Source organism: Megascapheus bottae, chromosome 8 (assembly GCF_031878675.1).
Source record: "Megascapheus bottae isolate mThoBot1 chromosome 8, mThoBot2.hap1, whole genome shotgun sequence".
Taxonomy (NCBI): Eukaryota; Metazoa; Chordata; class Mammalia; order Rodentia; family Geomyidae; genus Megascapheus; species Megascapheus bottae.
Window position 1 is genome coordinate 54139925 of NC_143516.1, and position 16513 is coordinate 54156437.

The 16513-nt window shown below is 45.6% G+C and overlaps 1 protein-coding gene and 1 non-coding gene across 2 annotated transcripts in view; both read left to right on the top strand.

The window, feature by feature from the left end:
• The window catches only part of Rragd (Ras related GTP binding D), a 37394-nt gene that overhangs the window by 4720 nt on the left and 16161 nt on the right, over positions 1-16513 (top strand). Inside the window, exons 2-3 of the mRNA XM_090338435.1 lie at positions 7495-7790; positions 15642-15841. Coding sequence (XP_090194561.1) covers positions 7495-7790; positions 15642-15841 — 496 coding nt within the window. The remainder of the gene's footprint in view (positions 1-7494; positions 7791-15641; positions 15842-16513) is intronic.
• On the top strand, positions 1469-1576 carry LOC150059941 (U6 spliceosomal RNA). Its single transcript, XR_016536535.1, has one exon. It is a non-coding gene; the product is annotated as a U6 spliceosomal RNA (small nuclear RNA).

The following is a 16513-nucleotide window of genomic DNA, read 5'->3' on the forward strand; positions in this document are numbered from 1 at the left end:
GACTGGTGTTAATGTAGGGAAAGGGCAGAGAGGAGACTGAAATTTGAGAATCACAATCTGAAGACAGACCCAGCGGTAAAGCCTGTGAGACTTACCTCCAATAAACTCATGAAAAGCTGGAAGTGACACTGTGGCTCAAGTGGTAGAGCACTAGTCATGAGCAAAAGGCACTCAGGGACAGTGCCTAGGCCCCGAGTTTAAGCCCCAGGGACTAGCAAAAACAAAAATAAGAAACCACCCTGTAGCCACACACAGTGGCTCACACCTGTAATCCTAGCTACTCAGGAGGCTGAGATGTGAGGATCGTAGTTCAAAGCCATCATGGCCACTAAAGTCTGTGAGACTCTTTATTTTATTTATTTTTTTTTTTGTGGCCCCCTTCTCTTTCTGGCCCCGCTCGCTCCGGTCAGGCTCGCTCCGGCCCCGCTCGCTCCGGCCTCGCTCGCTCTGGCTCGGCTCGCTCCCGCACGCTCCGGCCACCACTCGGTTGGGCTCCGATTGCTTGCTTTCGCTCTCTGTCGCTTGTTGCAGTCTCGTCTCTGCCACTTCCGGCTTGGTTGTGTCTCATCTCTGCCACTTCCGGCTTGGTTGTGTATGTGGGATACCGAGGAATCGAACCCGGGTCTTTGTGCATGCTAGGCAAGCACTTTAACCGCTAGGCCAAACTCCTGGGCCCTGTGAGACTCTTTAATCTCCAGTTAACCACCAGAAAACCAGAAGTAGCGCTATGGCTCTAGGGGTAGGGTGGTAGCCTTGAGCTGAAGACTCAGGGACAATGCCCAGGCCCAGAGTTCAAGTCCTACAATCGACAAAACAACCAACCGAACAAACCCACTCTGTAATATTAGATACCAACAAGGATGTTTGAAAGATTGACATTGAAAGGATAATTTAAAAAATGTAATTAGAAAGTGGAATTGTTTTCTCCCAAAGCCCTTGTGAAAGCTTTGGGGAAACTTAGCTAAGACAGGTCACCATAGCCCCACCGGATCTGGTGTTTGCTCTGCACACTGCTAGCTGGGCTGTATAAAGTTGGAGATGGCAGAACATACCTGTACACTTCCTATTGGCTGCTTGATAATTTTGTGTGGTCCTCTAATGATGTCCTTAACCTTCAAATGGTCTTTAAAAACGAAAAAAGGTGTCCCCTACCCCTACTGGAGACTGAGGAAATGACAGCTAAGATGGTAGATAGAGGCATCCAAGTTGCAGGACCAATATGGGACAGTTCCCTGAAGGATGTACTTGCGAATCTAACATTTTCATTTACTAATGATCAGCGCCAGTGTTTGAGTGTGTATATGTGCCCATGTGCTGGGACTAGGACTTGAACTCAGGGCCTCACGTTCTTGCTTGACTCTTTCATCTTGACCATGGCTGCCTCTTGGATTCCCCTCTTGGCTCTAGATACACAGAGATACTATGGAGAGCTAGAGTGGATAGAGAAGCACAGAAGTACAGAAGCACAGAGCTGGCTTCTGCAGCGCATAGACTAAAATTGAAAGGGACGATCTAGAGATTAGTGTGGCCCCTGTGCAAGGATGACACAGGAATTTGTGAAGTATTCCATATTTTGGCAAATAAAAATTTTAAGGTAACATCACAAATTTTAAGGTAACATGGACATGATCACTAGAGATTATTTTTAATTATTATTATTATTATTTTGCCAGTTCTAGGGCTTGAACTCGGGACCTGAGTTCAGGCTTTCTCAAGACTAGTGCTCTACCACTTGAGTTACAACACCACTTCCTGTTTTCTGGTGGTTAATTGGAGATAAGAGTCTCACACACTTGTGCTCGGGCTGGCTTTGAACCGTGATCCTCAGATCTCAGCCTCCTGAGTAGCTAGGATTATAGGCATGAGCCACCTGTGCCCAGCAAAATAAATGTTTTATAAACGGTTTTAGTGATTTGAGATTCAGAGAAACTTAATTCCCTACTTCTTTTTTGGTGGTTGTTGACGATAGGGCTTGGATTCAGGGCCTGGGCTGTGCTGAGCTATTTCGGTCAAGACGAGCCACTGGCTTTCATAGATGACTTTGAGATGACTTGATGGGAGGACTTAGGTTCAATTGCCAGTACCACAAAGCAAACCACACAAGCAACATAAGGCCCTCTACTTGATTCCATTCTTCCCTAGCCCATGTGGAGCAACTGGTACCATTATAACCTTTAGCCTCCCTACTTGACCATGTCTGTGAATGGGGTCCTCAGATCAGAACCTAGGACTTCCTTGTCTCTTGTCCCCACATCCAGTGGTCCATAGACAAGCATCTCACAGATCTGTTCCTTCTGTTTCCATGGCCTGTGCCTTGGTTTCACCATCTAGAACTAATTCCTCCACCCTGACCCCCTCTTGAGAGCCTGGTTTTTGTTGGTGGTTGTGGGGCCTGAATTTAGTCCTTGAGTTTCTGTGCTTAAGGCTTAGCGCTCTACTTGAACCACAGCTCCACTTCCACTTTTTAAGTGGTTCCTTGGAGATACAAGTCTCAAGGACTTTCCTGCCTTGGCTTTCTTTTCTTTTTGGGGAGGGGGTGGGGAGAGGTTGATCATGGGGCTTGAACTCTGGGCCTGGGCCCTGTCCCTGAGCTCTTCAGCTCAAGGCTATTGACCTACCCCTGGGCTTGCAAGTTGTTCCTGAGCTTTTCAGCTCAAAGCTACCACCTTACCCCCTTGAGCCTCAGTCCCAGTTCCCATTTTCTAAGTGGTTAATTGGAGAGTCTCATGTTCTTTAATGCCTGGGCTAGCTTTGAACCACCATCCTCAGATTTCAGCCTCCTGAATACCTAGGATTACAGGCATGAGCCACAGCACTTGGCCCTGGCTGGCTTGATTATCAGATCTCAGCCTCCTGAGTAATTAGGATTTACAGTCATGAGCCACCAAAACCCAGTTGAGAGCCTCTTTCCTCTTTCTTTCTTTTTCTTTCTTTCTTTCTCTTTCTTCTTTCTTTTTTTTTTTTTTTTTTGCCAGTCCTGGGCTTGAGCTCAGGGCCTGAGCACTGTCCTTGGACTTTCTCAAGGCTAGAGCTCTACCACTTGAGCCTCAGCACCACTTCTGGCTTTTTTCTATGTATGTGGTACCGAGGAATCGAACCCGAGTCTGCATGCATGCTAGGCAAGCACTTTAACCACTAGGCCAAACTCCCGGCCCCTCTTTCTTCTCTTTCTTTTTTTCATCACTATTACCCAGCCCCCTTCCAAACTGAACCCCCCTCCCAGTGTGATTTTCTCACCCCTAGTTGCCAAATGAAGACATACTTCTGGCCCTGGCCAGTGGCCTGATTAGTCGCAGCCTCTACCACTTGAACCACAGCACACTTTTCTGTGTATGTGATACCTAGGAATTGAACCAGGACTTCATGCATGCTAGACAAGTATTCTACCACCAGGCCACCCTCCCAGCCCCAATAGCTGGTTTCTTAACGGTACTTCCTGGATGGTAAATGAGATCCTATTTGTCTTCCTTTAAAATTCTTAATGATTTCCTCATGGCTCTGGGTTAAAAACTCAGGCTTGTCAACATCACTGACCTGTTAGTAACCTGTCAGCCAGTTTAATGAGAGGTGTTTTGCCATGTGCTCCTTTGTACTCTGCCTGCAAATGTATGGGCTAAAGGGAAATTGTGTTAATTTTCAAAAGACAGGGAGTGCCCTTCTGTGATGCAGTTTTCATGTGCGCTAGTGAGGGTTAAGGAGGGCTGGGAGTAGTCTGGGGACAGTAGTGTTGTGTTTCCTGTTTCTCCTGGCCCCTGGGTTTGGCCTTATTTTCCATGTCCATCTGTGGGCTTCCAAAAGTTCTGTCTGCACCAGAGTTCCATCATTTATAGCCCTGGACTGCAGGTGTTCCCTGCAGTCTCAATTCTTCTGTGTTTGATTTTTCTTTCTCTCCTTTTTTGTGTCAGTACCAAGGACTTGAACTCAGTCAGGACTTCCCTTGCTTGGCATTTTTGATCAAGACTGGTGGTTCTGCCACTTGAGCCACACCTCCACTTCCAACATTTTGTTGGCTAATTAAAAATAAGGGCTTTAGCTGGGAGCAGTGGCTCACACCTGTAATCCTAGCTACTCACTCAGGAGGCTGAGGTCTGAGAATCACAATCGCGGTTCAAAGCCAGCCCAAGCACTGAAGTCTGTGAGACTCCTATCTCCAATTAAATACTAGAAAACCGAAGTGGCACTGTGGCTCAAGGGTAAGGTGGTAGCCTTGAGCTGAAGAGCTCAGGGACAATACCCAGGCCCAAAGTTCAAGTCCCATGACTGAAAAAAAAAGGGGGGGGGTTGGCTGGGTGTCAGTGGCTCACATCTGTAATTAATTACTCAAGAGGCTGAGATCTGAGGATCTCATTTCAGTCAGCTTGGCAGGAAAGTCAACTAGACTCTTTTATCTCCAGTTAACTGCCAGAAAACTGGAAGTGACACTGTGGCTCAAGTGATAGTCTTGTGTGAAAAAGCTCTAGGACAGCTCCAGACCCTAAGTTCAAACCCTATGACCGACCAAAAAAAAAAAAAGTTTTAGATTTGTCTGTCTCGACTGTCTTCAAACTGTGATCCTTAGATCTCTGCCTTCTGTGTAGCTGGGATTACAGGTGTAAGCTTCCTCTCCTAGCTGTCACTTAGTAGAGTTCTCTTTGTGTTCCAAGCTCGGCCTCCTCATTTATAACATGCCTTCTCTGTTCATTTGAGAAGGGACGACTGTAACCTGTTGTCTATTTGATATTTTTGGACTTGAAGTCCTGATTCCTTTTTCAGTTCATGATTTGCTTTTGCTGAGATGGGCGTATGAAGGAGGGAGGAGCTATTGCTGTGTGAAGTGTCCTCAGGTTGTTGATATGAAGTAAGCTGAACTAGAAGTGTGTGAGAAATGGGGAGTGAGATACAGCTAATATGGACATCTCTGGACCTACCATGTGCTCTTTGTTTATGTCTGCTCATTTATGTATACCTACTATAAATTCAAACATCAAAACATAAATAGCCAGCTCGGGCAAGAAAGTCCGGAGACTCTTTTTTTATGTTTGTGTGGGTTATGAGGCTTGAACTCAGCGTGGGCGCTGGAAGCCCCACTTCCCGTTTTCTGGAGGTTAATTGGAGATAAGGGTCTCAGGTCCTTTTGTGCCCAGGCTGGCTTTGAACCTTGATCCTCAGATCTCAGCCTCCTGAATAGCTAGGATTACAGGCGTGAGCCACCAGCCCTAGCTTGTCCTCGGCTTTCTCAAAGCTAAAGCTCTACCAGTTGAGCCACAGCACCACTTCCAGCTTTTTTTTTTTTTTAGTCCTGGAGACTGAACTTAGGGCCTGAACACTGTCTTTGGATTTTCTCTAGGCTAGAGCTCTAACATTTGAGCCACAGCACCATTCAGCTTTTTTCTATGTATGTGGTACCAAGGAATCAAACCTGGGTCTTTGTGCATGCTTGGCAAGTGCTCTACCACTAGGCCAAACTCCTGGCCCGATTCTCAGCTTTTTCTGTGTATGTGGTACTGAGGAATTGAACCCGGGTCTTCATGCATGCTAGGCAAGCATTCTACCAAATTCCCAGCCCTCTGAGCTCTTTTACTCAAGACTAGTACCATATCACTTTGAGCCACAGCATCTCTTCCGCTCCTTGAGTGACTAATTGGAGATAAGAATCTCATGGGGACTTTTCTGCCCAAGCTGGCTTTGAATGGTGATCCTCAGATCTCAGCTTCTTGCTAGGATTACTGTTGTGAGCCACTGGCAGCCAGCCTGCGAACCCACTTTTGAGTGTAGTTTTATGGCATGACTTATATCCATGTTGTTAGGCACCTGTGACCATTTCCCATCTATGGACATTGTCTTTTTTCTTTTTCTTTTTTTTTTTCCTTTTGGAGGTTTGGTTGAACTTAGGACCATGAGATTGTTAGGCAGGCACTCTACTACCTGTGCCACAATCCCAACCCCAGAACTTGTTCATATCCCCCAAACTCATTTACCTGCCAAATAATAATGACTCATTTCTCTTTCTTCTAGGCCTGAAACAAACACAAAGACACTATTCTTTGTGTGTGTGTGGGAGGAGGGGGGGTCATGCGGCTTGAACTATGGGCCTGGGTACTGTCCCTGAACCCTTCAGTTGAAGGCTAGCATTCTACCTCTTTGAGTCACAGCACCACTTACAGTTTTCTGGGGTTCAACTGGAGGTAAAAGTCTCATGGACTTTTTTGTCCTGGCTGGCTTTGAACCACGATCCTCAGATCTCAGCCTTCTGAATAGCTAGGATTACAGGCTTGAGCCACCGGAACTCAGATCTCTCTCTCTCTCTCTCTCTCTCTCTCTCTCTCTCTCTCTCTCTCTCTCTCTCTCTCTCTCTCTCTCTCTCTCTTTCTCTCTCTCTCTCTCTCTTTGTGTATAAAATTTGACTACTCCAGGAACTTAATAGAATGAAAATCCAAATTTCGATTTCAATCCATTTTAATTAATATTATTATTTGTATGTGTGTATTGCATTCAGGACTGCAACCTTGGTAGGCCCAATCAAGCCCCTTTTGCCTTTGATTTTGGGATAGGACCTAGATTTCAGTCTTTTAATTAACACCTCCTAAGTAACTAGGATTACAGGTGCAAGTTACAACGCCCAGTTGTTGATTGAGATGGAGTCTTGCCAATTTTTTTTTGTCCTGGCTGGCTTCCCGACATCTGTCTTCCTAATTGGAATGACAAGCTTTAACTACTGTGCTTGGACAGTTAGTCTAAATTTAAGAAGTTGTGCCAGGTGCTGATGGTTCACACCTGCAATCCTAGATACTCAGGAGGCTGAAATCTGAGGATTGCAGTTCAAAGCTAGCAAAGGCAGGAATGCCTCTGAGACTCTCATCTCTAGTTAATCACCAAAAACCCAGAAGTGGAGCCATAAGGCTTAAGCAGTAGAGCACTAGCCCTGAGCAAAAAGCACTCAGGGATAGCACCTAGTCCATGAGTTCAAAGCCCTGGAACTGGAAAAGCAAAACAAAACAACCCATATTTGGCTATTAGCTGCCTTACTGAATAGTGTAGGCCTAGAGGCTGGGAAAAGTTTGCCTGGCACAAAATAGCATCTGGTCTGTCATATTGTGAATCTAAGCTACTTACCAGGCTGCATTTACCAGGGCTGGTGAGAACAATGATCAGGAGAGAAGGTAAGTGAGAGACACATGACTGACCTCTCAAATGCCCTTTCAGTGCCTGTGTAGGCTCCAGTGATCAGGCAGAGAAAGACACAGGGATTCTTTTCAAGAGTCTATTGGGGGAAATCTCTGCTCTTCATATTCCGCAGTCCTTTTGTAGGGGGTGGGGTGGGGATGGTGAATTATCCATCATCTCTCTGCAGTGTGTGGAACGGGGAGACAGCATTTCCCAAGGCTTTGCCCTCTGGGAGTGGGTTGGCAGGGCTCTGACGTCTGAGGGGGACATCACCGTGGGGTGGACATGGGATGTTTCAATGACCCACTGTGAAGACCACCCGCGCTCACTCTCACCCTGTGGTTTCTCCAGTGCTGGACTTCAGCGACCCCTTCAGCAGTGAGGTGAAGCCCAGAATTCTGCTCATGGGCCTTCGGAGGAGCGGCAAGTCATCCATCCAGAAGGTGGTCTTTCACAAGATGTCCCCCAATGAGACACTGTTCCTGGAGAGCACGAATAAGATCTGCCGGGAGGACGTTTCCAACAGCTCCTTTGTCAACTTCCAGATCTGGGATTTCCCGGGACAGATTGACTTTTTTGACCCTACGTTCGATTACGAGATGATCTTCAGGGGCACAGGGGCCCTGATCTTCGTCATTGACTCTCAGGTACAGCCGTGGCTCCCGGTGGCAGCCCGGGGGAAGGCCTTCCGGCTTAAATAAGATTTGGTCACTTCCGTTTTTGTTTTTGGTGTGTAGAACTGTTCATACTAAGAAACTTGGCTCACATAGAGAATTAAGTGAGTGCAAGGTGAGTTTTTAGTACCTCTCCAAGTTACATTTCCTATATTATTCAATTTTCTGTCATGGACAATTATTTTTTAGCCAGGTGCTGGTGGCTCATGTATATAATCCGTAGCTAACCGGAAGCCTTAAATCAGAGGGTCAAGGTTCAAAGCCAACCAGAGAAAAAAAAGTCCTGACAGTCTTATCTCTGACTGTCTAGCAAAAGTCCAGAAATATAGGTGTGGCTCAAGAGCGCTAGCCTTAAGCAAAAAGCCAAGTGAAAAAAAAAAAAAAGCCAAGTGAGAGCGCAAGGCTCTGAATTGAAGCCTCAGAACTAGCACTCCTCCCCCCCACCCCAAAAAAAAAAAGAAAAGAAAAATTCCCCCCCCCCTTTTTTTTTTACCAGTCTTGGGGCTTGAACTCAGGGCCAGAACACTGTCCCTGGGCTTTCTCAAGACTAATGCTCTAACACTTGAGCTACAGCACCACCTCTAGCTTTTTCTGTATATGTGGTACCAGGGAATCGAAACCAGGATTTCATGCATGCTAGGCAAGCACTCTACCACTAGGCCACACTCCAGGTACAGCCTGGATAATGATCTTTAGTAGTTCATCAACAGACCTGATTACAGATTATGGTAACAAGTCCTCTAGCTGAGTGTTCAACACTTGGAATTCAGGTGTTGGTATGCCTTGAACTTGTCAATGTGATGCTGATGAGCATTTCAGGGGCCCCAGAAGGGCTGGGGAGAAGGGGTGGGGTGTACTGTGCCCTGTTAGTAACCATGGTTCTGAGCCCACATTGGGGAAACTTTTTTTTTTTAAAGTACTGAGCATTGAACCTAGGACATTGCAACTTGCTAGGCAGGAGTTTTGCCACTGAGCTACATCCCAGTCCTGGAAACCATTCTTTTATTTTATTTTATTGTCAGGGTAATCAGAGGGGTTGCAATTACATTCGTGAGGGAGTGGGCACGTTACTTCTCGAACATTGATACCCCTTCTTATATTTTTGTCCCCCTTTTCCCTCCAATCATCTGGTTTTCCCCCCTCACTTCTCTATTTCAAATAAACAGATAAACATATATACAAAATACCAGGTAACAAAGTCAGATATATGAGATAAACCATAAGAGAAAAAGAGCAAAGAAATAACTTCACATAGTACATTAAGAACAACAATCACAAAGGTAAAGCCATTGTGGAAACCATTCTTTTAAGGATGACTCTGTGTGTGTGTGTGTGTGTGTGTGTGCCCATGCTAGTACTGGGGCTTGAACTCAGGTGCTCTTGCTCTTGGCTGGCTTTTTTGAGCCATACCTCCACTTCTGGCTTTTTGTTGGTTTATTGACAATAAAAGTCTCAGAGACTTTTCTGCATGGGCTGGCTTTAAATTACCATTCTTGAACCGGAGTCTCCTAAGTAGCTAGGATTACAGGCAGGTACCACTGGTGCCCAACTGAAAGATGACTGTTGTCTAAGAGGATCAGGAACAAGGTGTCTCTTTACACGTCGATACTGTCAGTAGTAATAAAACTGTCACCTGAGCCATCCATTTCCAGGAGGCAGCTTTATATGCTTGTGCAACTGCAGGAGCAGAGCTGGATGGTTTAGGGGTCCTTTCTGCCCTTTGTGATGTAGGCAGGAGTGAAAGACTTGAAATGCACTGTTATCTAGACTCCTGTATCATCTTATGTCCACTGCCTGTGTCTGTAGCCACTTCCTTCTGTCCCACTTGCATTGACCTGCTTTCTGGCCATCTGTGGCCTTGGCAGTGTCTCTTGGCCTGTCTGACAGGGAGTGGGCCGTGTGTGCTCTCTGCTGGAAGCTCTAGGACATCCTGTTCTCTGAGCCCCCAAAGTTGCCCCATGCTGTTTCTCTAGTTGTTTAAGAATCAAGATAAAGGCCTGCCCAGAAGTAGATTCCAAACACTATTTAGTCATTCACAATGGCTCAGGAAATACTTAATGTAAGTATTTAGTATTTAACGTGCTTACCTAGCAATTTGAACTTAAGGGGTACAAATTCTAAAGCAAATCTGGTCTTCAGTGTTTATAATATGGCTGTCATTTAGCCAAATTAAGTGTGCCAGCTTTTTTTTTTTTTTTTTTTTTTTTTTTTGCCAATCCTGGGGCTTGAACTCAGGGCCTGTGCACTGTCATCAAGCTTTCTCAAGGCTAGCACTCTACCACTTGAGCCACAGTACCACTTCCAGCTTTTTGGGTTAACTGGAGATAAGAGTTCATGGACTTTCCTCTCAGGCTGGCTTCAAACCACAATACTGAGTACAAGCATAAGCCACGGGTGCCAGTGGAGAGCCACCTCCCTCCCTCCCTCCCTCCCTCCCTCCCTCCCTCCCTCCCTCCCTCCCTCCCTCCCTTCCTCCCTCCCTTTCTTCCCCCCTTCCCTCTCTTCTTTCCTTCCCCTCTCCCTCCCTCCCTTCCTCCCTCCCTCTTTCCCTCTCTCCCTCCTTCCCTCTCTCCCTTCCTTCCTTCCTTCCTTCCTTCCTTCCTTCCTTCCTTCCTTCCTTCTCTCCCTCCCTCTTTCCTTCCTTCCTTCCTGTCCTTGGGCTTGAACTCAGGGCTTAGAAAGTGTCCCTAAGCTTCTTTTGCTCAAGGCTAGCACTCTACCACTTAAGCCACAGTGCCACTTCCAGCTTTTTCTGTGTATGTGGTACTAAGGAACCAAACCTAGGGCTTCATTCATGCTGGGCCAGCACTCTTATCACTGAACCACATTCCCAGCCCAAACCACCATCATTTCAAGTTGTATTCTAAAACTAACAAGGGAGGCCTCTGTGTGTGTGTGTGTGTGTGTGTGTGTGTGTGTGTGTGTGTGTGTACGTGTACGCTTGCTTGTGGCCTGGGTTCCATCCCTAGCACTACAAAATAAAGCAGCAGGACAATTGTTGTTGAATAATGTCATTTCCTAAAAATAAAGAATAATCAAAGAAAAGTTTCAGAGCCTATCTAATACTATCTGCTACACTATTATAGGCAGTATTGAAGTTTGAACTAAGGGTCCTCACGCTGATTTAAATGGCACTTTACCACTTGAGTCATACCTCCTCCAGTCCAGCTTTAAAAAAACAAAACAAGGGCTGGGAGCATGGCCTAATGGTAGCCTGCTTGCTTAGCATGTACAAAGACCCGGGGTTCAATTCCTCGGTACCACATACACAGAAAAAGCTGGAAGTAGTGCTGTGGCTCAAGTAGTAGAGTGCTAGCCTTTAGGAAAGCTCAAGCACAGTGCCCAGGCCCTGAGTTCAAGCCCCAGGACTGCCCCCCTTCCTCCCCAAAAAACTGTCCTGTACTTCTCTTCCTTGACTGGGTTTGTGATCCTTGGATCCTTCTGAGTAGCTAGGATTGCAGGCATGGGTCACGGCCCCCAGCATAACTGCTGCTTTTCTGCTGGAGGCTGACTGGCTGTAAATCCAGTTGGGCAGGAGAATCTCCCATGATGTTTGCAGTACTGAATGCAAAGGTGGAAGTCAAGGGAAGTGTGCAGGCTGCAGGTCCGTCATTGTGTGCAGGCACTGCCCCTTTGCTCCAATACCTCACATTTTTATCTCTCATTAGTGATTTCCTTGTCACCCCAGCATTGCCATATGAACAGATCCCCAAGGAGAATATGTGTCCTCACAGGATATTGTGAAATTAAAATGAAAAGCCAGAGGGATTTCCTGTGAACTAAACATATGACATCCACTATTAACTCCGCAGAGATGGCAAACGGCACACAGCCAGGACAGTTCTCACTCAAGCCCTGCAGTCTGTGACCTGCCTCTGATGTCGCTGCCCTGCCTGGCTTCTCCTTTATTTATTTATTTATTTATTTATTTATTTATTTATTTATTTATTTATTTATTGAGCCTGTCCTGGGCCTGAGCACTATCCTTGGGCTTTCTCAAGGCCAGAACTCTACCACTTGAACCACAGCACCATTTCTGGCTTTTTTTCTGTGTATGTGGTACTGAGGAATCAAATCCAGGTCTTTGTACATGCTAGACAAGCACTCTGCCACTAGACCAAACTCCCTGCCCCAGTCTTTTTTATTTTTTATAGGAGGCAGTGACAAACATAATGGGGGAAATCACCTGTAAGCCCTCGGTCCTAATAAATACAATATATATATATATATATATATTTTTTTTAAATAAAAACAGTAGTGGGATTTGAATCTAGAGCCTGGAATTTCCTGTTGGCTTTCTTGCCTGACTGGAGCTTTACCATGTAAGCCAGGCCAGCAGTTCTGCTTTGTATTTTGAAGAGTCTTGAAGACTGTATTTCCCAAGATAACCTAGAACTGCAATGCTCCAGACCTCAGCCTCCTGAGTAGGTAGGATTATAGGTGTGAGCTACCACACTGGACCTAACTTTTGATTTTAGTGTTTAACCTGTTGACTCCATTGTCAAATATGTCCCTGTCATTTAAAAGTGGTTAGCAGGTGAAAGATGAAAAAGATGACATTTGTTATTTCTCTCTTCATAGTTTACTACTAATATATTTAATTATTTTACCTATTTTTGTAGTGGTACTGGGGCTTGAACCCAGGTCCTCACATATTCACTTAGCTTTTTCTATAAGACTGGTGTTCTTCCACTTGACCACTTCTCTATATCTGGCTTTCCTGGTGGTTAATTGGAGGTAAGAGTCTTACCTACTTTTCAGGCTGTCCAGGCTGGCTTTGAAAAATGATCCTCAAAGGGGTAACAACATTCAAGAAGTAATGTACCCACTACTTGATGAATGTAACCATAATCCCTCTGTACATCACCCCAACAATAGAATAGAAACAAGAATGATCTTCAGATCTTAGCCACCTCACAGGTATGAAATGCCACTGGCTATCTTAACACTAGATTTTTATAGATTTAGTCTGGAGAATATTAAGAATGTCTCCCCCCCACCAAAAAAAAAAAAAAAAAAAAAAAAAGAAAGAAAAAGTTCTCTCAGGGTCTGGGTGCTGCCCCTGAAATTGTTTTTTGCTCAAGGATAGTGCTCTGCCACTTGAGCCACAGTACCACTTCCAGCTTTTTCTGTGTGGTTAATTGGAGATAAGGGTCTCACCAACTTTATTACCCGGGCTGGCTTCAAACCATGACTCTTAGATCTCAGCCTTGTCAGTAGCTAGGATTATAGGCGTGAGCCACCAGCATCTGGCTTTCCGTTTTTAATAAAAATAAAACCTGTTTATACCTTCCAGATAGTAATAATTCAGAGATGTGATGCCAGATGTGGGGCAGGAACTCATGGACATGGTCTTATGAGACAGCCTTCAGGGTAAGCTGTTCATACCCGGATTGCCTTGTTGTCATGGTAGTAACAGCTCCTTGGAGATGTTGGGAAGCCACCATACAAGCCTGTGATAAACTATAGGCTATTCCTAAAATAAAATTTCAGAGTCATTAAAAAGGAATAATGTAGTCGGGCACTAGTGGCTCATGTCTGTAACCCTAGCTACTCATCAGGCTGAGATGTAAAGATTGCGGTTTGAAGCCAGCCCAGTCAGAAAAGTTTGTGAGAGACTTATCTTGAATTAACCACCCAAAACTCAGAAGTGAAACGATGGCTCAAGTGTAGAGGAAAAAAAAGAAAAGAAAGCTCACAGTGCACAGGCCCTGAGGTCAAGCCCCAGGACTGGCACAACACCTAAAACAAAAAGGAATTATGTGCTTGAGATATAGTCTCCAACCTAAGTGCATCTTCTTGGCATAATTTTGACTGAAGAAAGGATCCATACAACATGATAGTCCTGTAAATTTGTAAACAGCCTGAGGTTTGTTTAAGTTTGGGGCTTCTTGCGTGTGCAGTGTGGAGGAAGGGGGGATGAGCAGTGAGCTTAGTGTGGTCTCCACTGCAGGATGGGGTAGGGAGCAGAGGTGCTAGGAGGATGAAGAGACACAGGCTCTGGCATTGATAGTCCATTTACATGTTTTCTACTCTGCTGATACATGGGGTTTTGAATTCCGTGCTATGCACATGCTCTTCTGGAACTGTAGCACTGAGCTAGACCTCTAGCCCTTGGGATTGCAGGCATGATCTAGGAAGCTGCACCCAGCTTCTTCCTCTGGGAAGATGGGAGTCCTGTGGATTGTCTTTGCCTGGGCAGCCTTGGCACCTCGATCTTCCAGTCTCAGCCTCCCACAAAAGTGCACCAGCTGTGGATTAAGAAGGGTCTCAGGAGCTTTTCCTCCTCAGGCTGGCTTCAAAATGCTTCCCTTCTATTCTCAACCTCCCAAGTAGCTAGAAATACAGCCATGAGCCACCTGTACCTGGATAATGATATTTTATTTCTTAAGAGTGATGGATACATGGCTGTTATTGCATTATTATTCAGATGTAGGGATTGCTTAAAGCAATTACTCTAGACTAGACTTTCTGCAAAGGCTTAATGGCTCATAGGCTACTGTTTGCTGACTTGCTCTGAACGTGTGTGTGTGTGTGTGTGTGTGTGTGTGTGTGTGTGTGTGTGTGTGTGTGTGTGTTACTGGGGATTGAACACAAGGTGTCTTATTCTAGGCTGGCACTTTACCTCTTTTTTTTTTTTTTTTGGTGGTTCATGGGGCTTGAACTCAGCCTGGGCGCTATCCCTGAGCACTTCAGTTCAAGGCTACCACCCTACCCTTGTGTTAGAAGCCAAGTGTGGGGTCAGACTGGCCCATGAATCTGCATCACTGAGTAAGATAACCACACAAAGAAATGAGCTGTTATGTATGACGCCATGCCTATGAACTTTGAGCTCTATCATCGGTATTGTGAATCACTTTCTGCTGAGGTTTGATTACCATGAGGTATGAATATGTTATTGCTTTATCATTTTCTTCTGAGACTTGATTATCAATGTAACACCTGACAGGTTCTTGTTCTGTAGAGACTATATAAGATCGGAATGGGATATAAATGGATGCTGTGGTCTTAAGCTTAAGACCTTAGGCTGTAGCCCTCCCGACCCATCTATTGTCTTTTCTTTTCTCATCCTCACCCTCTAATCAGGTATCCCGCCTTGTTGCCGGCTGGCTCCGGCACCCTTGAGCCAAGCCCCACTTCCCGTTTTCTAGAGGTTAATTGGAGATAAGAGTCTCAGGTCCTTTTGTGTCCGGGCTGGCTTTGAATCTTGATCCTTAGATCTCAGCCTCCTCAGTAGCTAGGATTGCAGGCATGAGCCACTGCACCTGGCTGTTCTACCTCTTGAGTCGTGCTGTTAGCCCTTTTGTGTTTGTCTTTTCTTTCTCATCAACTTTGCTTTAAGCATGGCCTCTAATTCATGATCTTCCTGCCTCCAACTTCTGAATAGCTGGGGTTATAGTTGTGCACCACCACACCTGGGGTGGACTGTGCTCTTAATTGTTGCCAGGCTCCTTTTCCATCCTCCTAGGGACTGTTGCCAAGTTTCCATCTCTACTTGTGCCTCACTGCACACCAGGAGACTTCCCCAGAAGAAAGGTCTTCTATGAGGAGCTGTGGTGGGGTGTGAGGCCACTTTCTTCTCCTGACAGTGCATCTGCGGGCTTTTCCACGGTCCGCAGCCTCGGTTACACCTGCCTAAATCCACTGTATGATACTACATTTTCCTCACTTTGGGAACAAAAATGGGTCTTCACGCATCAATTCTGTGAAGTTCTCCATTTGGGATGGAGAACTCAATGGAGCTCTCCATTTTAGAGGGCTGTGGCCGGGTGGTTAGCGGGGAGGAAGCCCACGGGCCTCTTACATGTGTCACCTTTGTTCCAGGATGACTACATGGAAGCGCTGGCCCGGCTCCACCTCACAGTGACCAGGGCCTACAAGGTCAACGCCGACATCAACTTTGAGGTGTTCATTCATAAAGTGGATGGGCTGTCCGATGACCACAAAATTGAAACCCAAAGAGATATTCACCAGAGGGCAAATGATGACCTTGCAGATGCTGGATTAGAAAAAATCCACCTCAGGTGAGAAGGGAAACCTTGGAGATGCTGGTGAAGGAGGGAGAAAGGCCAGGACAGCATCTTGCTCAGCGCAGATGGCTAAACACAGACAGCAACTTGTACATCATTTGTGCTGAGAGGATTTGGGAAACATGAGTCTTACACATGCTAATTCTGGTCATTGCTGAAAATAGTGTTGTTTGGGTTTAACAAGTGATTAAAGCAAATGTCCTCTTATACAAAAAACCCATAGCCAACCATGTACAGGTAGCTTATACCTGTATATTTAGGAGGCTGAGATCTGAAGATCACAGTTTGAAACCTGACCAGGCAGAAAAGTCTGTGAGACCCTTAGCTGCAATAAACTACTCCAAAAAAGCTAGAGGTGGGGTCTGTGGTTTAAGTGGTAGAGCACTAACCTTGAGCATAAGAAGCTTAAGTTTAGTGTTCAAGCCCCAGGCCCAGCAAAAACTATAAATAAATAAAAATACATAGCCAGTAATCCTAGCTATTTGAGAGGTTGAGATTTGAGGATTGTGATTCAAGCCAGCCTGGGCAGACAGATTCAAGAGACTCCTATCTCTAGTTAACCAGCAAAAAGCAGGAAGTATGGGGGTAAGGCTCAAGTGATAGAGTGCCAGTTATGAACAGAAAAAGTCAAACAAACGAGAGGACCTAAGTTCAACCCCAAGTACC